Consider the following 23,013-nt stretch of genomic DNA (forward strand, 5'->3'; position numbering starts at 1 on the left):
AGGGCCGCGCGACGTTGAACAAAGAGGGGCAACCGAGAGAGCTTCCGATCCGCGGAGGTAGCAAATACCTGGCGCCTGTTTGTAAACCCTTTAACGGTAAATCGTCGTTCTAGAGGGTCGATGTTTGCGCGTTTGCTCGCCTTCCTTTCCACCTTCTCCAGCCGCTCGTTGTTATCGTCGTCATCGTTTCCTCCGTATATCTCTGTGAATGCTCGCGTAGGTGATCTTCCACCAAGATGCAGTTGCGTATAAAGAGGGGAAAGTCGGTTCGGCGTGACAACGTCCGCCTCGATCGTACTTTGTGCCCTCTAGTCACGCTACTGACGAATACTCCGTCTCTGGCGATGCGTGTCTCCGCGATTCGCCGATCGTTTACTCGCAGTTTCGCGTCGCGCGATTCCGATCGACGTTGCCAGCAATTAAAATACCACGAATTTGCGTTCGGTCTTTTTGTCGGTCTTGTACTTTTCCGAGGGAGCCGCGTAGAAACGAGAGCGCGAGACACGTAAAGGTTGGACCAAGACTCGGGTCGTAAAACAGCGACAACTTCCGGCGATTTGACCGTTTCTAATAACCCGTATATCAGCGGCTCCGCTAGAAACAATTAGGCTACTGGTCTCGAACGAAAGGACGACAGTTACGAGCGGCCGAGGGATTCAAAGAAGGCGGCGAACTTCTTTGATCGGACGTGCCAGTGGAACGGATCCGCCGGCCTTCTCGTTTTAGTCCGAGAAGGTGGCTCCGCTGACTCTACCCCGTTCTTGCAGATAGGCAACGTGGACCCGTAAGTAGACGCGAACGCACGCATTGGCGTCGACTCGTAACCGAAACGTCGTATTTCCGTTCGAATCGCCACGATCGCTTGCCTCTGTCTTTTCCAAATTCCCCATTCTTTATGGATACGAACACCGCTTCGTTTTATCTTACGACGCGTTAATTTCCTGCTGAACATCTTCTTACTCGAGAAAGTAAGTTCGTAGATGGTACAGGATTTTTAACGATATCGAATATTTCGATAAAGAAGCGAACGACGGGAGAAATCGATTCTAATTGGACGGTCGATATCCGTATCGAAGAGAAATGGAAGGTGGTCGACGATGCTCATGGACAGATTATTCGAGACAGGTGCATACACAGGGGCTGGGGTCCGCGTAGATACGCGGCGGCGTCACGTGTGCGTGGGTCTCTCGTACGTATACGTATATTTTATAATTAGCCGGAGGATCCGCGCGATAAATCAGCGCGCCGCCCGGGCTTAAGACTTAATTAAAAATTTAGTCAAAAACCAATTAGCGGCTACGCCGGATTAACATATTTCTAATTATCTGGCGGACACTTTCGGCCGCCCTATACCGTTGCCTCGACTACTTGCCATATACGAGACCGTCGCTCTCCTCACCGATGACTTTGCGATACATTTCGTTGCGCCCGACGGAGCCCCCCCTTTTTTTTTTCTTTCATTTCTCTTTTCTCCTCGTTTCTCTCATTTTTATTTTTTCCCCTCGTCTTTCGTTCCCTCCGTTCCATAAGATATACATAATACTTCTTTCAACGAAGGATCACGCTCGACTAAGAGACGAGGTCGTTGCCACGATCCTCTCCCTCTCTCTCTCTCTCTCTCTCTCACTTCTACGGATTATTCTTTTCTTTTTACTCTTTTATTTTCTCCCGTTCAATCGTACGTAATGACGATCGATCCAGGTTCGATGACTCTCTCCTCCACTTACCTTTTGCTCTTGGTCGCGTATCCTGAAAGCCACGGAGATTACTTAAGGATCTGGCGTTTCGTTTCGATTTCACGAGTCACTCCTCGATCGATCCGCGAAATAACGCGACAACCTTCGAAGATTTATTACGGTTGGATAAACGCAAGAGTAATCGATAACAAGTCGGCGTAAATACTGAAATCATTTTTATTTCGCTATGGTATACTTCCATGGATAAATTATCATGTTACATTTATACAGAGCGCTTAGGTACATCCGTGACCTCGTCGCGTTCGCAGTATGCTCGCGATACATTCGTCGATCTCGAATCGATCGCGGATGCCATCGAAATTTACGCTTTTCCTCGTCCTTTGGACGCGCGAAACGGAAAAAATATCGCATTTTAACGAACGCATTTACCGAATCTAGCGAAGAATTTGGCTGGGAAAACGCGCGGATTTCTACGTACCTTTTAGAAAAAAGAGAATTTATTTGTTACGTCACACCGGTTGCTGCGTTCGGCGGACACTATTGAAGATCGCGTGTCGTGTCTGTAAAATTTCGAATCTCTGTGTGCGTACCTCGATGAAAGACCGATTAAACGAACGAGACGTCCGACCTGTCGAACTTCTCGACTCGGTTCGATGCGATCGTTAAAGAACGATTTGCGAGCGGGAATTCTAGCTGAGCTGTTCTAGAGTGGAGTCATCGGCTACGTAGCGTATTTCTCTCTTCTTCTTTTTCTTCGACCTAATCGATTATCTCACCCGTAAATTTCCCTCCGGGGGATAAACGAGCCGAAGGAGCGGGTTAATTGAAACGGCGGAGTCGCGATCACAACGTCGTCGAGAGTCGCATCTCGTTTTGCTCTTTTCGTCGATCGCCTCCGGTTTTCGTCGCATTCTCTCTCTTCGCGAAATCGGAAGCCGAACGTCCTGTACATGCGTCGATATATTAATATTTATATATACATACGTACACTTACGCGATTCGATAGACGTCTATTTACAATATGTACATCGGTTTCGTACGATTTTTTTCATTGTGAGATCAAACGCCTTGAAAATGCTTTCTAAATGCCGTCGCGTCACGATCGTACGGACCAGCCTCTCGACCATTCGATCACGTTCGTCGTCGTATTTGTTGTAAATTCATCGGTGTCTGTTTCGCGCGGAATAAAGCCATTTCGAGGCGAAGAAACCGGCGAACGTAGAAAAATAAAAGAGAAACGAAAGTCAGCGAGTTCGGTGCCACGTTTTCAAAGACTTTTCCCTGACTCTGGCGAACGATCGCGGCAGTAAAAGTCACCGTCGATTTATCGTTTCGCGACCAAAGCTGAAAACACTTTCGTCGCGTCGCTTCCTACGACGAACGAACACCGGCATTCTCGTATCGCGTGTTATAAACTCGCGCCGACCTCGCGTACAATTTCCTTCGCGTCCGTACCAGATCGTTCACTTATCGTCACTGGAATAGGTTTCGCAGATCCGATGGAAGCGAAATCTCCGATTTCTCCGAGGTTCTCCAACACGGTGATGAGTTTGAAGATCGCGTTTTCACCCGACCGGTGGTTATCGGTTTGTTTTCCTCTTCCTGGCGATGGACCGTAAAGTTTTTTGGAATGTGCAGCTTCCGCTTAATTATCGCGGTACGTCGTTCGCGACGCCACCCTTCGAAAACCACCTTCTCTCCTCTCTTTCCTTCGCTATTTTGCTCGCAATCACCAATCACTGATTATTTATTACCACAAATTCGAAAAGCCTGCTCGTTCGAAGCCCCTGCTCGATTTATTCCACCCGATTTTCTCACCCCTTCGTTTCATACTCGAACACCGACCGCGCCTCGAAAAGATAATTTCTCTGCTTTCCCGAATCTCGAAACTTTGACACCGATTCTCCAAACCCATCACCATCTTTCAAACCACCACAGATTCCTCTCTGGTCCTCGTTTCTTCCACCTCTTTATCCGCACAGCGATTCCACAGGTCGCTTCCAACGAATCTCGCAGTTGTCGTTTTTTCCTTTCCAAACGAAGTCGACGAGCCGCCAGGCTATGGTCCAGTCGATTCCGCGAGTCGTTCGAGCTCGATCGAATCTCGCAACGCGTTTCTTGTCGTTCAGCAGTCTGGACGAGGCAGACTGGCCAGGATTCGAGCGACTTGAGTTCGCGCAGCTCGACTCTGCCTTATTAAGGTCTGTGTCCAGGGGGCCCCATGAACATGGCTGCCGCGGCTGCGACATGGGTGTGCCTAGCCATGGCCGCCGCGATGAAGGGAGGCACTCCTGGTGTTCCAGGAGGCCCCACTCCGGAGAACATCAGGCCAGAGCCGAAACTCGGGTGCAACAAGGGCCTCGCGGAAAGCCTCAGCTTCTCGATTTCCGCCTCCTGCAGGCGCTTCGCCTTCGCTCGCCTGTTTTGGAACCAAATTTTCACCTGCAACAGAGGAAACTCGTGAAGGGTTAAATCTGGTTACCGAGGGTCACGAGAACCGATTGTTTCGCGCTATCGTTGCGAAGAAGTTGGCTTTGTTAAAAAATAAACCGATGCGTTCGTCGATTCCTACTGGCTCCGCGATATCCTCTTGTAGCCTAGTCGGACATTCGCGAGATCTCAGAGCCGAACGATATACACGTCCGTTAAATTGCGTAATTTGTACAAATAAAGCGTTCTTGATCTTTGCGTTATTTCTCTACGAGACGACCGTTTTCTTCTCTTCGGATTTGGAGATCGATCACGATTCACTAACGAAAGCCACAAATCAAGATTAGTCGAGAAATATTTCGTTGCACGGACAACGACGTACTAATCGCACGAAGTAAAAATTCTTAACGATCGATCGTCGCTGCGCTCGGTTCTCAAAATTCGTTCTACGAATCGTCACCGCAGAAACGAGCACCGCATCACCTCGAGCTATTATCCGGTACGTGGCAGTAACTGTAATCGACACCCAAGACGCTACTTATTTTCGATTTATAATTTACGTCTACCGCTAGACGATCTATAATTTCCAAGACGGATTTTCGTCGAACCTCGTCCCCGTACTCGTAGACGACTGGTCCACGGAAGCTTGACGCGACTTGCGGTTAAAGTAGAAAACGGTCGCGGTGGACGGACACAGGCGAGAGGAGCGCGTCGATACGCGCGGCCGCGTAATTAAATAATTACGCTATCGATCAAGCGTGTGGTACGTAAGCGGTCTAACAAGGGACGCGACGGGATCGAGCTGAACGTCGAGTAGAGAAAATAGGTGCACCACGGTACTGCATGAACGGCTATTTAGCGCGTAATTAGCCGGCTCAAATTGGTGAAAGCAGCCGGTCGTACGGAGCTGCCTGTTGGAATTCGTCGATGTAGTTGGAAACTTGCTACGTGGAAAAATATGCGGCTCGAATTCGCGGCTCGAAACCCTTCTCTCGGCCGGTTAATTGTGTTTGCACAGTCGCCGGCCAATTTTTCTGTTTGGACAGATGCGGCCGCCGCTGTAGCCGCGTCGCGAATCATCGAATTGCGACACGCTGTCCGACCATCGGTCCTCCGGCGTTTAGCGTCTGTTTTTAGTAGCAAGTACGAGTAATCGATCGTGATTTCCCTGTGGGAATCGTCCACTGGAAAATTTTGCGTTCTCTTTGGTCGCGTCAGCGACTAGTTAAAGAACGTACGCACGGTTGTCTCGATGTTATTAATCGCACCGGCGATATATAAAGAATCGTACTCGTTCAAGTCAGAGTTATTTTCGTCGATACGTTGGCCTAAACGTGCTGGTAAAAGGTTCGTAATTAGAATGGGTTTAGGTGCATCCGATAGGTAGAAAAGGAGAAAGACGACGCGTGTTCGAGATCGAAGGATTTCGATGAAACGGTCGGACGAACAATGGATTGTTCGAATTAAGCGGAAATTATTGAAAAGATTCGTTGGAATCGTTGAAATATTCCTAACTGTTAAAGTATCAAGGATGTTGGAAGAACGTCTCGTCCAGCGACTTAATCCATCATCCGAACGCTAATGTCCTAGTAGCTGCATGCGTAACAACGACGATCTTCCTATTATCGTCGTTATTATTCTCGTTACCACTATTTTTATCGAGCGTAATGCGCGCCGACTACGTTAGCTCCCCGGGGAATTAGCATTAAACACCCTGGAGCACGCGTAACGAGTTCAAGGAGCCGTAATCTGATCGCTAAAGCTGGTATAATGTTGCCGAGTTTAAGGGTAAATAAGAATGCAGATGCGAGAAAGAAAGAGAAAAAAACCGATATAAATCGCGTAACTGTTTAATAAATCAGCCACGATGTCGGACACGTTAGGCGTATGTACGTAACTCAGGCCTCGCGGAGGATACTCTCGTCGCTTAGAAAGTAGAAATCTCGCATCGCGTGACAATGTGCAATCAAATCGTTACTGGTTCCCCGAAGGAGGAAAGACATATTGCGATATTCCGCGTGGTTTTTCTCCTCAGCGACGACTTCCTGTTTTTCACGGTTAGCCTGACGCTTTACCATCGGCGGTTCGCGCGCTCAATTTTCCAGGCACGGGAATAGTAGCACCGCCTCTGCGTTTTCTATTCCGTTCCTACGATTATCCTCCCTTTCCTCGATCACCGTGACGAACGATTAAAGTCGATCCTTCGGCCGAACAAACCGAACAGGTTAAATCTCGATCGTTGTCCTCTATCTGTAACACGTAGGCGACTGGATCGAATCGATCCATAACGGATCATTTTTCAAAGACACGAACAGCAACGGCAAACCGTTCCTTCGAGAAGGATCGATCCTTCGAACAGGAACGGAGAAAACGGCGCTATTGCGTTGTAACCGCGCGAATATCGCAACCCAAATCGCGGACATACCTCTTCGTCGCGGCTGAATAACGAGAGGAGAGTGCCGGCAGGGTGGCGATGGGGAGACTGTTTCGGAAGGACGAGGAAGACAAGAGGCGACGGAACGATCGTAGCTTATCTAAGCGAACGAACAGGACGAGGCTTCGTTTCGTCCGATGCATCGTAATGAATACGCAAAGTGTATTCGAACACGCTAGCCGAGCGAACGATAATAGCCCGATGGCGATCGTCTTTTTGGTCCGGCTACTACACGTGTTGCGGGACAACGAACGTCTAGCTGGCGTTAACGCGGCTGGTTAATTTTATTACGGATTTTTCTTCCATCGCTATTCAAACGACCGTTAAACGAATCGAGTCGGTCGGCCGCGAGATTACGATTCGCCTGACAAATTTCTGTCTCGCGAGACACGATCTATTTCAAACATACTTACACCGGCGATGATTAGCGGCTTAGTACCGTGGTTAATTAATATCCTGGCAGAGCGTGTATTTCGTTATCATCAGCGGAGGAAACAGTTGACCGCGTTTAGTACAAATTAGTAGTAGAAGCAGAACGTTAGGGTCAGACAGCTAATCACCGTGCTCTCTCTCTCTCTCTCTCTCTCTCTATCCCAGCGTATCGATAAAAACACTTTTCAATGTTCCAGCCGAGTTTTCGTTATTCCTAAGCAATTTTACAAGGTGCACATAGCAAATGAACCAGCGTATCAACTTTACGAGTCTCTACAAGCAGGTGAATTTATAGATCCGGTCAAGCCGTGGTATAGTTACGCGTGTACATGGTAAGTCCTTCTTAGTATCGCAATTATATCGCCTACAATGTACAGTTGTTCGTGAAAGTATCCTAACACTCCTAGAAACGCTTTTTACGAATATGTTGCGCGCGTTATATAAAACATTTTGAAACTTGGTCGACGTAAAGTTTGAAAGAAATTGCGCCTGATGCGAGCGATCGGGTGTCGCAAAAACTCACGGAAACTCGAAAAAACCGAAACGAATTCGTGTATGTACTTTGATTCGCCACGGTATCGCGCGTACGTACGACGATGCATAGAACGAAGAAATGGTGAAAACAATTCGGGCCGGTCGATCCGTTACCGGCGACATTTAAAAGCGTCTTCTGTTCGTTGCGCGCCAAATGAGCACCGATCATTTCGCCTGATACAAAAATTACGTATAATATCATTTCATTACGTTCAATTTAATTAACGTCAATCATGTTAATTGCCAGCCGACTCCGTAGAAGGGTGTGTAATTACCCGCCTCGATGTGATGTATCTGATGCGCGAGAACCAGACAAGAATTTGCTCGTTTCGATCGCGACCTGGCCGGGCAATTACGAAACAAAGAAGAACGAACGAACCGGCCGTAAGAGAGGGAAATAAAATAGCATCTCGAGAAACTACAGGGAGACGAACAAATGTACTTAAAGGACGGACGAATCGTAAGTTCACGGGACGGGCTTTCGAACGAAACGAGCCTCTTGTTGCGTGCGAGCCACTCTTTTTTGCGACTTTCTCTATTTACGCGTTTCCGAGAATAGCTTCTTAGCCTCTTACAAGCTCGAGTTCTACGTATTTCAGGCTACGATATTTCCAAGTATCTAATATCTGGCTGAACGATCGATTAAATCTCTTCGCAGTGTAACTCCCGTTTACTCGCAGCTCGTTCGTACGAACAAATTAACGCTCATCTTCGGCCGAGCTTTTGTTATTCGAACTTGCGAACCGTCTTTGTATAGAGTTGCACGTGTATCTCTATATCGACGATCGTTCGTTCGAGCGGTGTTTCGTAGATTGCGCGTGTGTCATAAAGGGACAAAATGCAGAGACGTGCTCAACATCGGTTTTCCGTGCATTATCTCGTATCGTCGGAACTAATAAGAGGAGATAGCCGGTAAATCTTCGTCTTCTCCCCAGACACGTTTAGTCAAACCGTGTTTTACTATACACATTTTCAAAACCTAATAGTCAATTTCCATATTGGTACTTGAGCATCCGTTATTTACTTTCGACCACTCAACGAGGACGTACAAATTTACGATCGTTTGATTATCTCCGCCGAAGTACGTAATTTCTTCGAGCGATACTCTACGGAGTATACCAACTAAACGCACAGGATTTCTTTACGTCCGACGCGTCTACACGCGTTTGCAAAGCCGCGCGCAAAACGCTTCTCCTCTAATGGCTAATTGTTCGCGGCGGTTAGAAGCTTAATGGCAAACTCTTTCGACGAGTGTCACCTGCGTTTCCGTGAGGTGAAGGGACGACGAGAATTCCGCTCGTTCGGCGATGGTTAGGTACTGCTTTTCGCGAAATTTTTTCTCCAGGGAGAGCAGCTGCTGCGTGGTGAACGGTGTCCTCGGCTTGCGATTTGGCTTGTGCTTCCTCAGGGTGCACCTGACCGGCCCTGGCCCCGGTCCTGGCAGCCTCAGGTCGCCTGCAACAGATCCGAAAAACTGCCGATCAGTGACAAAACACGATTGGATGGGGACTGGTTCTCCCAGCAACGTCCACTCTGGCGAATTAGAGATTTATTCGAGGGAAGTCGAGGATCTTTTACAAGATCTGTGGTATAGGGCGTCGTCGAAGAGAGTATCGAACCTTTTCAAAGATACTTGCGCGAAGAACCAAAGAATTAATTAACGTTCGAGGTAGGTAGACTAATTACGTAATCTGCCGAAGCAAAGGTAGCGAAACACGGCGGTTTAAGAGGCAACGTTATAAACTGGCGATGTCCACGACCGCAATAGCGCAGCGCTCGCTCGATCGCTACACGAGAGAATATGTCTACACGCGGAATAATTAACACGAACGCTCACATCGGGGAAGCGAATTAAGATATCGACGGCGCGGAACCGTAGAGTATTTTTTGGTGATGCGATAGTCGAGGTAATTATTGTCGTACTATCGAGGCTGATAAATTAACGTTCGATATCGTGGTTACCGACGCACGGGGAGACACGATGGAAAGAAGAGAGAAGGGAAGTTGCAATTATACCATTATTTTCATCATCTTTCTCCGTGCCACTCGTTAATGATTAATGCATTTACGGATATTTACGCTTACTTACTAGACTGCTATTTATACACAACCAACGCGAACACGCGTTTCTTCCGTCTGTCTCTTCCTTCGGGCGGCTCTCGATCGATTAAAAATGCATTATGTCGGTGGATCGAAGCAGCGAAAGCAAGATCGTCCATGCTATATGTGTATATATATATATATATATATATATATATATATATGTTTATCGTTTATTATGTCATCGAACGCGATAGAAACGAGAGAGACGCCCTCGAATATCCGATAGCGTTACAAAGTTCGTAATATTAATCATGTCTGCGCAGATTTGTTCGGATGGTACGAAATTATCGTCGCGTTATTCCCGTGTACGCGTTGCATAATAATTATCCGCGAGCCACCGATAACGTTCACCGGCGGCCGTTAATTAGCGCGTGCGCGCGCGACCCTTTCAACGAAAACGCGCTAAACTTTTACCGGTTTCCTTCCTTTACCGATTTCAGTTCGGCTCGTCGAGAACGGTTTTACGCGATTTCATTATTCCAGCACCTTAAGTTCGGTCCTTGGCTTCGAAGTATCGACGCTCGTACGAAATGGCAAGATCATCCTCTTTTGGATGTCGTCGGGGAAATCGGCGTACGCGAGTGTTCGACAAATTCACCTCAGGTTCGACACGAACCAAGTACAGAACGCCAACTGGACTTTCATCGACTGCAAGAAACTCGCGGGAAAGAAAAAGACAAAGAGACAGAAACGATCGAGATGGCAGCGCGAAAATCCAGCCTCGTTTCGCGTTAACGATCGCGTTCACATAAATTACCCGGTCGTCGATCGTGCGTGCGCACGCGCGTTTCTCCGCGACCAGCGTCGGCCGTTCGTCGTTTAATCCCCGATTTACAGAAGCGAATCCGGGCACGTTCGACCGCCGAGGCCAACGGTTCCCCACCGATCGGTTGCCAACGATCGATAAAATTGAATCGTAAAGAGGAAAAAAAAATAAATCGTTTGCCCGTTACGCTCGCGTTTCGTTCAACGCGGCGATTATCCTCGCGTCCTGCTGTCGTTCGATGATTAACTCGTACGCGTGTCATTAGCCGATCCTTCCTTCGGTCTGCTCTCGTTTTGCTACGGATTCTTTCTCCGCCAGAGGACGACTGTCTCGTCGTTCGTGGTATTTTAAACGAACTCGCGAGCTTCGAGCATCCTTGTACGTTTCAACGTAGGCATACCCGTTGCGATCGAACGTCTATAACGTCCGCCGGTTCTACGGCAAAGAAACTAATTACTACTCGTTTACCTGAAAGCTCCAGCCACTCTGTAAAAACTACCGTTCTACCGTTACCTCGTCCGTCGATTCATTTTTACGATGCAATTTTCACCATGGACAAGGCGACATTAAGGGGACGCACAATTCGCCGCGTCGCTTCACCGGTACGCTCGATTATCGTTAACGGTTCGAAGAAAGGAAGCGTCGTTAGCGATCGTCCGTCGTCGATCGGTAGGTACAACTATCGGTATAGCATCGGTAAGGTGAATCGGTAGAGTACTGTGACGTGTGGACGATTTCGTTGGTCGGCCTCAGTGACAAAAAGCCACTGTTCGGTCGAGGACCGGGTCGAAAGGATGACGATTTCGTGGCAAGCAGCGGGGCAACGGCGAATTCCACGCGCTAATTAACGATCGGCCAGGGACAAAAAGCGGGGAACGGGCTGGCGGCATTGTCCAGCGGATCTGTCGCGACATCGGTATTACGTCTTCCATTCTGGTTGGCGTTGCCCGTTTCACCGCTATCGACCAGCCTGCTTGGCTAGTCCGCTCACATAACCGATCAATATGTTCCTCTTAGAGGCTAATTAATTTCTGCTAATTAAACGCTCGCTAGGATCTCCGAGGAAATATATCTTGCGGCCTGACTTTCCGCGGAGCGCGTGGACAAAGCACCTGCGCCTGTCCCTGGCCAGTCTGGCGGAACTTTTCCACTCTTTCCTTTCGTGTTCTCGCGTTTGTGCGCGAGTTTGGCTTGGCATTGTCTCTCGGCACCACGTGGCACACGGAAGTTTCAATGGGCGATTGCATCGGCTGCTTGCGACACTCGGCCGCTGAGAGGCGTTCGCGACGGCGTTACTCGAAGAAACGATCCAGGATATTTGAAAGGAATACCTTTGGCGAAAAGAAGCTTCGAGCATAGATTCGAATATTCGCGTGGCTGTTTCCGCGGCAGAAAAAGCCAATTAGAAATCTATAGCGCGTGAAAAGCTCTCCTCGTCCGGGAAACGACTTCGATGTACGAACGATGTTAATCGACCAACGATAGCGTAAATCCCAGTTCCGATAAGACGAGCGACTGCGATCGCTTCGCTTCGCTTTTTGTGCCTCGTAATTGGAATTGCGATGGAAGAAAGCAATTAGTCGTGGCCGACGTAAAGATCGAGTAAAATCGAGTGATCGTAATTAACGGTTGCTCGAACGTATGTACCTACTGTATTCGATATTTAACGGTTTACGACATTTTAGAACACGACACGAGAAAGTTGCCCTTAAAATATCCACGCTTTCTTACCTTTTTCACCGATAACTCCGTGTCACGGAGTCGCGTAAAACGTTCGTTATTAATTATCGAGATTTATCGCGAATCATTTGTATCGCGAGCTTCTTCTCCGTACATCTAACGCATTATCTACTCGCGAGGGAAAGAGTAATGAATTCCCAATGAAGTTGCTCCATCGCGGCGGCAATAAATTCTTTGCCGGGTAAAATAGTCGCTGATGAAACGCAGAACGAAACGGGTTTCGTCTTTTGCTCTCTGTCGACGCTCGCGATATCGCGCTAACAATTCGCGTATCGCGGCCAGTTACGTCTCTTACTAATCACCGGCCCCTCGTTCAATATGTTTCTTATGAACGACAATTAATTTCTGCTAATTAAATGTTCGCATAATTTATGATCGATACGTGGCAGCGTATACGCGCGAACGTTCTCCGCGGAGAATCCAGATATTCGTCGACTCTCGGCCAGCAGCGCGACAAAGTTTCCGACTCTTTCGCAAATAAGACGAACCACCAACTCCGACCGACCAATTAAACTTTTACTCCTTCTCTGCTTGCTGCAATAAGTTGCACCTGATTACTAATTTGCCCGCTTTCTACGATTAATTGCGGATCATAAGCCGCTGGGATAGCAAGCGTGCGTCGTTCTTCCTATATAATTTTCTTTTATCGTTCAATCTTCTACCAGTTTCCGTGTTATGGCAATATCGCTTTTTGCGACATCTCTATCCTCCAGCAAACTCTACGTTGAACACTTTGACGTTAATTTTTCACCTAAATATCAGGTTGTAACAAGTATTGAGAAATATCATAGAAACGTTAGTCGCGTTACTTGCGTTAGCTGTAACGAACGAACACGATACAGGTACCTGCGTATAATTTCGTATAATTCACTAAAAGTCCAATAACGTCCACGTTGTTTTCCGCGAAAAAGACGACAAGATAACAGATAATCGTTGCTTCGATTCCCTTATCGAATAAGACACGGAGACCTAACGAAAACTTAATTATTTAATCTGCCGGAGATTCGAAATTAACGAGACATCGATCGACGCGCGATGAAACGCAGCACAATCGGAAGAGAAATGCTTCGAGCGGCAAGCACGCGTCTCCGTGAATCGGCGATTCCAGTCGCGCAACAGATCGATATGTTCTTCTTGCTAGCCAATTAATTCTCGTTAATTACCACATGCTACGTAGGGACTAACGAGGCTAGATGCGTCAGGCGCGTACGATCGCATTGTTTCGTCCGCTCGTTGTCGTTCGTTGTCGAATATTCTCGTATCGTTTCACCGAGAAATCGCGCGCGAACCGCGCTGCGCTAGACCCAGCCACGCGCTCCAACTGCGCTAATTAAACGCGTTAATAACGATCTCCGTGCATGCGGATCGTTCGTTTGCTGCGCCGCATAATTAGCGATAAAAATCGGCATGAATGGAATATCGATCGAGTCGGAGAATAAAGAGAACGATACTTCCGTTGGCGTTGCGTGTTCGGTACGTTGGTTAGCAGCGGCAGCAGTTCTAACGAATTTTAGAAACGATAGTTGTTACGTCGTTGAGGGGAAAAACTATATATAGCGACGTTTAAGGAAAAATTACACGGTAACGTGTTCTTCTCGTTCTATCGAGTAAGATTCTCTCTGTCAAAAATTGCCCAGTTTCAGCGATGAATTCTCTAAAATAGGTTCTATTGTTTTTTTTTTCTTTTTTTTGTTTTATAAAAGAAAAATTTCGCAATGATCGGAACAAACGATAGTTGTACAAATTCTTGGTCGACGGATAGATTTGGACGTTCGACCTAAAGTTCAACGTCTTTCGTTCGTTTTTTTATCGAGATACAAGGTCGACGGATGTCTGTATGCGGTTTATTTAGTTTATTTGGCTATGCGGTGAACGTAGATACACAGTAATCCCATGAGAAGCCGGCGAAATGCTAATTCGTCGCGTTATCGAATAGCGAACCACCGTCTCTCTCAAATTCTCCATGAATCTGAAAGCAGCTTCCATAAAAATTCTTCGAACAGGTGTGCACCATTTATCCTACCTCGGCGTGTCCGGCGGAGTTACTTATCTACCATCGGCGGTGTCTAACTCAACGTATCCAACAGCCGCCGAATTGTACAAAACGTTGCAAATGAATGTGATTCATTAGCGTCCGATTCCACGCTGTAATTCGTTTCTCTGTCATCTTCGATAGCCTCGAATATGAGAATCACGGAGAAAGAGCACGATAAGTGTGTTTTTCCTAGCGTTCGTGCACTCTAGCGTCGCATTATTATCAAGCAGAACAATTTTAGTATTAAGCGATTGAAAACGAAAACAACTTGTTAGTCACAGAGACGTGGCGTTTTCAAGAACAACCGAGAGGTCGATAAAATTTCGTAGAAGTCAAAGCTTTGGTAATTAACCAAAGAAGCGGATTAATAATTTTGAAGAGGACGAGAAAACGCACGTTCAAGCGCAACGTCGAACAAAAAGGCAATTGCGCCAACTAACGCGGGATCGATCGACGACGCGACGTACCGAGTTTCGAAATTGCTGTGCCGTAAAAAACGAGAAACGTGGCTCGTTACGTTCTTCCCTCTCCTCTTCGTATCGCATCTGCGTCTCGTTATCGCTGCGTCTCTTCGATTCTTAGAAACGCCCCGTTGAAAAACCTGAACCGCTGCGAAGAATACGCAAAGATATCGATACGCTTCGGAAGAATGTCGGTGGTTGATTACCAATAAACGAGAAGAAAGGGCTCGTTTCACGGCAATTAACGCGCCAAGGGGTGGATTTTCTTGGGCCGGCTTCCGGAAAAACCGCGGCAGACCGTCGGCGGTGCTCGTTTCCCCGACGAAACGCTACGTGGACGGTAATTACGCTCGGGCAGGAATGATGAATTGTTCGAAATATTTTGTGGAACATCATCGGGGACGAGCGTCGTTAATTCATTCCTGGACACGGAGGCCAGCAGATAAATGCGTACAGGCCGACGGTGGCGTTCGAGCGTTATAAATGACGTCCGTATTCATAATTTTCGAAACGCCACCGCCCAGTGACAGGCCTACGGATTATCTATCGGCTGGACGAGGCTAGTATCGCACACACCCTGCCCCCTCAATACCCCTGCCTTTCTGATAACCACCCTAACTCTCTGATGAGCTTTCCATCGTCTAACTTTTCGTTGACGCCTGCCATCCTTCGTACGATTCTACGACGTTTCTACGAACCGATCGCGATTAACGCCATCGAGAATAGAGTTCGAAAGTTGAATTTTTATAGAAACAGAGATTTCGAAGGTTATGGTCGAAGTTTCGCACGTCACTCCGCAAGTAGTATCGGAAAAGCAAAAACGGCCGAAGCTAGGTGAAAGCAGGGCAATTAGAATTTGCAACACGACTCCTCGCGGTCTGGCTATGTTTTTGCGTGGCAACGAAGGCACTCCATTCACAGCTGTCGGCAATGCGTTTTTCTCCGCTGAATATTTCGCCGGCACGCAACGGCATTCGCGTTTCTATCGTTCGACGATGACCACCGACGAATTTAGCCGAGAACGAGTTCGCTTTACCAGTAGCAATTTGCCCGACCAACGAAAGATTCGATACCCCGCGATACCCCGCGAAAGCTACGAACGTACGCAGTCGCTCGCGAGTTCGCAACGACGTTTTAACAGATGGTGCAACGGCAACGTTGAACGTTCGCGAGATAATATTCATACACCTCGCACGCCTCTCGCTTCATCAACTAGCCGCCGATCCATCTAACCGCCGTTCCACTCGCAAGATTGCAACGTCCGCTAAAAAACCGAAGGAGAAATGGTAACGAACGAATCTCGGCGTAGAACAGCCATCTGCTAAAGGAAGCTAACTACCAAAAGCATCCTAATGTCTGGCTTCTGTGGATCGTCCCAGAACACCCTGGAAATTCCACGTCGAACCGTCGTCACCCACGACTAGCGTCGTACGCGTTCGAAAAACTCGTTCACCTCGAAGAGATGCTGTCTAATCAGTGGCCATCCACCGAGACAGCGGAGGAACGGGAAAGACTGCGTTAATCAGCGTCGAGGAAATTCGAAACGGATCAACTTGGCCGGAGCTCGGTCGAGAGACGCGGGTAATTGGTCTCGCGCTGCAAAGCGAACGAAAAAGATCTCGCAGAGGGCGATAGAAGGGAGAAAAGGAGACGGAGGAAATATCGTGACCGATATAGAGAAGGAGAAGAGCGTAGAGAAAGGGGAGACAGAGGCGAGCGGTTTGTCGTTATTATTCGCAAAAAGCGCGAGTGGACGAGGTTGGTCAGGAAGCTGGGTGTGCCAGGGCGAACCTAACAAGGGCAGTTTTTAGACCGACTTGAATGCATTATGGATGGCCGACGTTATGTATGACTCTATCATGCTTCTCGGAGCTCGAGAACTACCGAGTACACCTCCCTGTGTCCATCCCCTGTCTTCAGCGTTGGGCTACACGGTGCTAACGACACTACCCGAGAGAAGTACTTCTCTTCCACACGTACGCGTTCGCGTTCCTTCCTCGAGATTTTTCTACCAGCCTTTAACGGCCTTCGAGATTTCTTTCTCGCGAAACGACGCGTGTTTCCCACTACCGTACCGTTTGTAATTTCGTTGGCGAAAACTACGGAACTCCGTTTCCCTCGAGTCCCCGTTTTGCATCATTTCTCGATTTTTGCATAGACCGTCGAGATTCGGATAAAGGGACAACCAATGACAGTGTAGTACATATATCCTTTTTATTTATATATTTTATTTTATAGGTTCGTGGAAGATTTTTTAAATGAACGTTTATTGGGGGGAGATGGCAATAGTTTTAATCAGAGGTCGAGACATCGAACGAGAGTAAATACCTTTTAGCGTAAAGAAGAGGAGAACGTGTAAGACTTTGATCCCGAATTCTCTGAACGAAGTTAATTTGGCAGGGTAAAAATTTTAATTGGAGCTAGGCAGAATTACCAGACTTTAAAGCAGTTGACACAAAGCTGTCATCGACGAGGTGAAATTGTCAATTACGTGTAAGAATCGACGTGGATGTCAGAATCAGGAGCGAAGGCATTGCCACGGCACGTTTCCGCGAGTAGAACGATTCATGGATCGAAACGGGTAGCCAGCTAGTTTAATTGACCGATTATTTCGCGTGGTTGACGTATTCCACGCCCTGGCTCGACAGGAAACAAAAGTAATTCCAGTCAATCGGTGATTTACTCGATCGCCATAATCCTCTAACGTCGAGGACCGATTTTTTCTTCGAGCAAATCGTTTCGTGGAAATCGTTGCGACACTAGACGTCACCGATACCGACGCGATTAACAGTTTTCCCTGGATACATCGACGCGCTGCTATCCGCCAACATTCAAATACATATTTCGTTTCGCTTCGTAAACAACGATTCTCGTTTCTCATCCGCGTCAGGATGAAAACGAACGCTCAAGCAGGAAACGAAGGATGGAAGGTGCGTATAACAGCCTGGGTAGTCGGTATCAAAGAATCGCGAATTGTTAATCATCGTCATTGTTCGAGCGACATTAACGCGACAAAGTCGAGAAACTGGAATCCATTGTCGTTAGATCTTTGGCGCGAAGATAAAGAATGCAATTTAGAAAAACGCGTCTCCGCATTGTCCATATTGCGTCGCATATCGCGATACGAAAACCAGACGTAGAAGATTCGTTACGTCCAATCATCGTGTTTGCCGTGACCGCGTCGTCTGCTCGTTAGTAAATCATTTTTCCGTCGAATCTAACAATCTCGCGATACCCGATCTCAGAGTCTGCGATATCATTTATTTTCGTTCGCGAATATCGACGACGCGACCTTTCAACGCGTATGTATCGTTGCCAAAATGCGAAATTCCTGTCGCGTCTTACAGCCACGTAGAACCAACCCGAGGAAAAACTTACTATAAATTCGCGAGAGAACTCGGTAGAACAGCGTGGTCTCCTCTCGAGGTGGAAAGGCTTTTCTAGCCTAACAACTTCCGAGTTGCAGAGTTGAATTACGTAGCCGTAGCCGGAGAAGCGGACCAGTGGCGAACGCTTTAGCACGTAATTCCGATAATAACCGGGTTCTCGCGTGACCGGCAACGCTAATATCGAGCGTTATGGGGCTGCGTGTTACGAGTGTCGTGGCCTGTGCCACCGGCACCCGGCGTACTCCTTCCTAATCATCAACATTGTAACCTGGGACTGCCGCGCGGCTCGCAACCCACCGCCGATAGGCGAAAAAGAAACGAGGATAACGATTTACGGAGGCAAGTTAGTTACGCCGTACCCGTAAATCGGCTTGATAAGTAGCGTGTACCCGGCCCTCGGCTAATATTCCACCGGCGAACCGCGCGATGTGGCTTTGATGCCGGAGAATAATGGGCTGCGCGCGCGCGCCAGCCGCGAATCGATGCTCCTTTCTACGGTTCGCCTGAATTTCAAGCGGTTTCACGCCAACCGGTTTCCCATTTTCTTCCGTTTATACCATTTAGGAGGCGGGCTTTGTTATTTCCGAGATTCGCCCGTGTATTTCTAACGCGATGGTACAGGTTGGTCGAGGAACCGAGATCGTAACGGCAAGATCGTGTTAGCAAGTAGCGAGAGGAAGCGAGTTTCTTCGAGTAGGATGGACGCGCGCGGGCTCTGTTTCGATAAGGCGATACCATGGTGGATTATACGCGTCTCGTTTTTACAACCGACGATTAAACGCGCTCTTAAGGGACTCTTTTATTGCGAATAATCTGTACGAAGGGATCAATTCGGCTGTAAAATTGTGCGCGCAATTACGGTCGACTCGAGCGCGACGCGAGATGTGGGACGCGCGATAGCAGGTTCCATCGTTTATTTTATAATAAGCGGCTTCCGTCTCCCTGGCGGACTCGAACACGCTGCCTCTTGGGCCTGCCTTTTAAATCACGAGCCTCGCTGCTCGCTCTCGCGTCTTTCGTTTCGAACGAAACCTCGATCGCTTCGTCGATCGCGCCGTTCGATCCGGCGATTCTGTTGCGGACCGGCAAGTGGCACCGTCCTTACGGAAACGCACGGATGGAAACACGGAGCGGGTCGAAGGTCGGACAGAAGAAAGAAAGGTACTTACCGTTCGGACTAGTTGGCCCTCCGTGAGGCGTGTAAAGATGTCCGTGAGGATTGTGCGGGTGCGGAGGTGGGGGTAGCCACGCGAAGCCCGCGAGAGAATGCGGAAATCCCGCAGGATTCCAGCCGGGTGCACCGGGTGCACCGGCGAGGTAAGGCGGTCCTTGAGACGGCCTCTGAACTCCCGGATGAATCGGTTGAGGCACTACCGGACTCGACTTCTCCTCCTTCTCTTGATTGTTGTCCAGCTCTCTGTCCAGCTCGCAGTCCGAGTCCATCACGTTTAAATCCTCCGACTGTCCCACGCTTCTGATCTCTTGATCCTCCAGATCCAAATGATCGGTGGTCCTGTCGCCCTCCAGCGAACGATTCGCCTCGGAGTCGCTTCTATCGTCCATGATCTCTCGTCTACTGACCGGCGACACGGATCGCGGACCAGCGATCCTGTCCATCCTCTCGTCCTCCTCCTGGCCGCGTTCCCTCTGAATCATAGATTCGGCGATCCTGTTGGCCGGCGAACTGGCGGACAATCGCCGATCGTCCCGATCCCTCTGAACCTCCTGGTCTATTCTAATCGGCGACGAAGACTTGTCGTGACTGGCCGTTCTCGAGAAATCCTTCACGGTGAGAATCTCCTGCCGACCAGCCGACGGATGATCCTGATCCAGTCTGCTCGACGGATGATGATGATGATGATGGTGATTGGCGAACGCCAGCCCGTGTGGACTCAACCTCGCTAGTAACTCTCTACTCTGAAGTCTCTGCTGTTCGAGAAGCAACTCGCGATACCTCGCCTCCACGTCCACGTTTTTCTCAGTATCCATCCGATCGTCGCTCTCTCGTCGAGCGAACGCGCCACCGCTGACGCCGGTCTTCTTCATGTCGCTCAGCAGGGAGTCCACGCTGAAGCTGATCTTGCCGCTTCGTGGCTTCAAGTTGGACGACGCGGACGTCGAAGTTGCCATATCGACGTCCTCGCAGAGGCGATCGTTTCCGGTTCCTTGGCCCGTCACCACGCCCTCGCTGTTACTCATGCCGATTACCCTTTTTTCCTTCCTTTTCGTACCGCTCGAGAACGAGGATCGTGGGATCAGGTTGTTGATCGCGACGTTTCCCTCTCGGGATTCTCGACAAGTTACCAGGCTATGAATTTCGTCGTAGCGCCTATCCTCGGTCGAAGCACGAGCTTCCTAAATGTCTCTGCAAGACCTCGCCATCGATCACTCGACGCACATCGTAATTTTCACTCGGCTATCTCGACGACGCCACTAGCAGCTACTCGCCACCGCTTTATCCTTGGAAACCGTTCGTCTTCTACCGGCACGAGTATCGTCCACCGACCTACGACGTCGCGGTCATCGTTCTCCGTTTTCCTCGCTTCTGCACGCTTATCGACGCCAACTGCCGAACGTCAGTGCGACGTGCAAGGGACAACTGTCATCGTAGCAGTTTATCGACTCGCAATTAGTTCGATACCGAGCAGCATCGTCGGCAATGTTCACGGGCTGGCATTCGACGAACGACTCCCAAGCCCGTTATTCTCAGAACCCGCCGCATCGTCGTGGACCGACCGAGCCGGCGCGAGCGGATCCCCCCATTAAAGTCACAACAGTTTCTTTACGAGACCGGCATGACGATTCGATTTCTCCCGGTCTTTCTGCTCAAGCAGCCAACGACATTGTCGTTACCGACTCTTACGGTTCTTCCTTCGATCCACTTTTCGGTATCGGTTCGACGAACGAGCGACGCGTCAATACATATCATCGATCTGTGTTTCCGACGCTCACAGTCTCTCGCGCGAATGCACTTGCGAAACGACGTCGAATCGCAAGAGCCAAGAACCAGGCGCACTTCTCAACTTCGTATCTCTCGTTGTCGGAGTTCCGTCGAACGATTCCGTCCAAGCATCGACTGCAACAGACGATGCAATTTCCCAGGTAACCGAAGCTCGTAGCCGGTGCTAGGATCCGCGTATCGTCCCCGTCGCACTCTCACAATCCGGTGTCACAACGGTCGGCTACGCGCGGGGGGTGTGCAGAGCGTAATCTGCGTAATCTGCCGCGTGGTGGCCAGTGCTGGCGCGGAAACGACACTGATTACCAGTTCGGCTGCGGCTGCGGCCTGCCGAGACGTCCTCTCTCTTCTCGGTGGCGGCCGGCGTCGCGGTGCTTGCCGCCGTGGCGCGCCGCCCCCGCGGAACCCGTGCAACCGGTACCGTGTCCTATCCTCGGCCAATGCGAACCACTCCAGTCACACCACAGCCCTAACCCGGACCCCTGTTCGGTGGGCGTGTTTGTACCGCGCGACTCGGCCAATCCAACACCAGTTTCAACGTCGCCTTCGAGTTCTTCTCCCGCTTCGGCATCGGGGAAATCGAGTTGGCCCCTCGCGTTCCCATCGTCTGGCAGATGGCGTTGCTTGGATCGAGAACGTGGTGGCGCTTGATCCGCGTCGTCGCGCGTGGGGATGAAAACGAGCGAGTGGACGAACGTGGGGGAAGGTCGGCTCGAAGGGGCTGAAGCGGAACGACGCGGGGTCCGGGATGATGAGGCGACTGCTCGGGGAACGTGACGACTCCTAATTGTCTAATTCCCGGGCGCGATGCGCGAATTGATTGGCAATCCCCGCGTGCGTCTGTGTCGGTACCTGTGCGTGAGCACGCGTGTACGCGCGCGCACGTTTCCTCCTCGTCTCCCTCGTCGCGTCGTCGCGTCGTCGTGGCTACGCGGCTGCTTGACGAGATAATCACGTTGTCGGGATACCTTGGTCGAGCCGCTGCAACGGGCAGGATCATTTTTTCTGCGGAAATTTCGCGATCTCTGGACTCGCACGTAGGAGGGTGTACGTACGAGGCAGGGGTGGCTCGCGTTGTACCGGGCTACGATAGACGACGGTATCGAACGGTCGGTGATTGATGGAAATTGGAAGTTTGATTGGCAGGTTTTTGACGCGCTTGTTGTGGATTCCCAACTGACTGGCCGTTGAAGACGGGAAATGACGGACCGAGTACAGCAGCGGTCCACGAGGGTGCGCGTTAAACGCGCAGGATAACGAGATAAGATCCTCCGGGTTAGCTTCTGGGTTTTTATTCTCGTCAGATCGAAGCTTCGCCATTGATATCGTGCCGGTACAACGAGCGACTTTGCAACTTCGTTATCGAAGGGCCGAAAATCCCCACCGAAAGCTCGCATCAAAGACCATCGTAATGACGCCACGGAACGCAAAATTAATTGCCTCCCGTAACGAGTGAATCCTCGTCAAAGGGGCATAAGGCCGGCAAATGCCCGGACACGCGGTTGACTTTCGCATTTCGCGGAATCTTCGCGATGTTGTTGTATACCGGCGAGACAATATTTTAGGATTAAACTAATCCGATCGGCAGGTTGCCGGTGATAGTCCCGGGTGACAACCAAAAGCCGCAACGTCCCGCGGGAGAACCACGTGGAAGAAAAAGGAGCAGAACTTTCCCGTCACACCGAGTCAAGCCGATTAACCAAAATCTTGTTAGAACTGCGCGACAGGAAGCTCGTGGGGTGTCGTTCGACTGCGAGCCAACGAAAACGAAGGATCATTACTGGAAGAACGTTCGCGTGAAACTTTACCAAGCTTCCTCTTGAAAACCTCCGTCGATTTTCTCGACAATTTTTTCCCGTAGACGTTACAATTTTATACTTTCGACGAAAGCTTCGCTTTCCTGCGAAACGAATCGCGATCGCAGATAGTTACACGAAATCGTCGTCGATGCACCGGAATTCCATGACCCTAATAGCAACGACGATATCGTTCTCCAGCGGCAATAACGAGGAAGATTTTTTCCAATTACCGAC

General features: G+C 49.4%; 1 protein-coding gene across 1 annotated transcript; it reads right to left on the bottom strand.

The window, feature by feature from the left end:
- Positions 1–1,895: 1,895 nt before the first annotated feature.
- Positions 1,896–22,386, bottom strand: Msx (homeobox protein Msx). Its single transcript, XM_069118081.1, has 3 exons — positions 19,191–22,386; positions 8,786–8,982; positions 1,896–4,139 (listed from the first exon to the last, which is right to left on the bottom strand). The coding sequence occupies exons 1-3, from the start codon at positions 20,218–20,220 to the stop codon at positions 3,894–3,896; spliced, it is 1,473 nt and encodes a 490-aa protein (XP_068974182.1). The 5' UTR covers positions 20,221–22,386; the 3' UTR covers positions 1,896–3,893.
- Between the last annotated feature and the right edge of the window lie 627 nt (positions 22,387–23,013).

This window comes from Bombus flavifrons, chromosome 8, assembly GCF_040668555.2.
Source record: "Bombus flavifrons isolate JBK064 chromosome 8, iyBomFlav1_principal, whole genome shotgun sequence".
Taxonomy (NCBI): Eukaryota; Metazoa; Arthropoda; class Insecta; order Hymenoptera; family Apidae; genus Bombus; species Bombus flavifrons.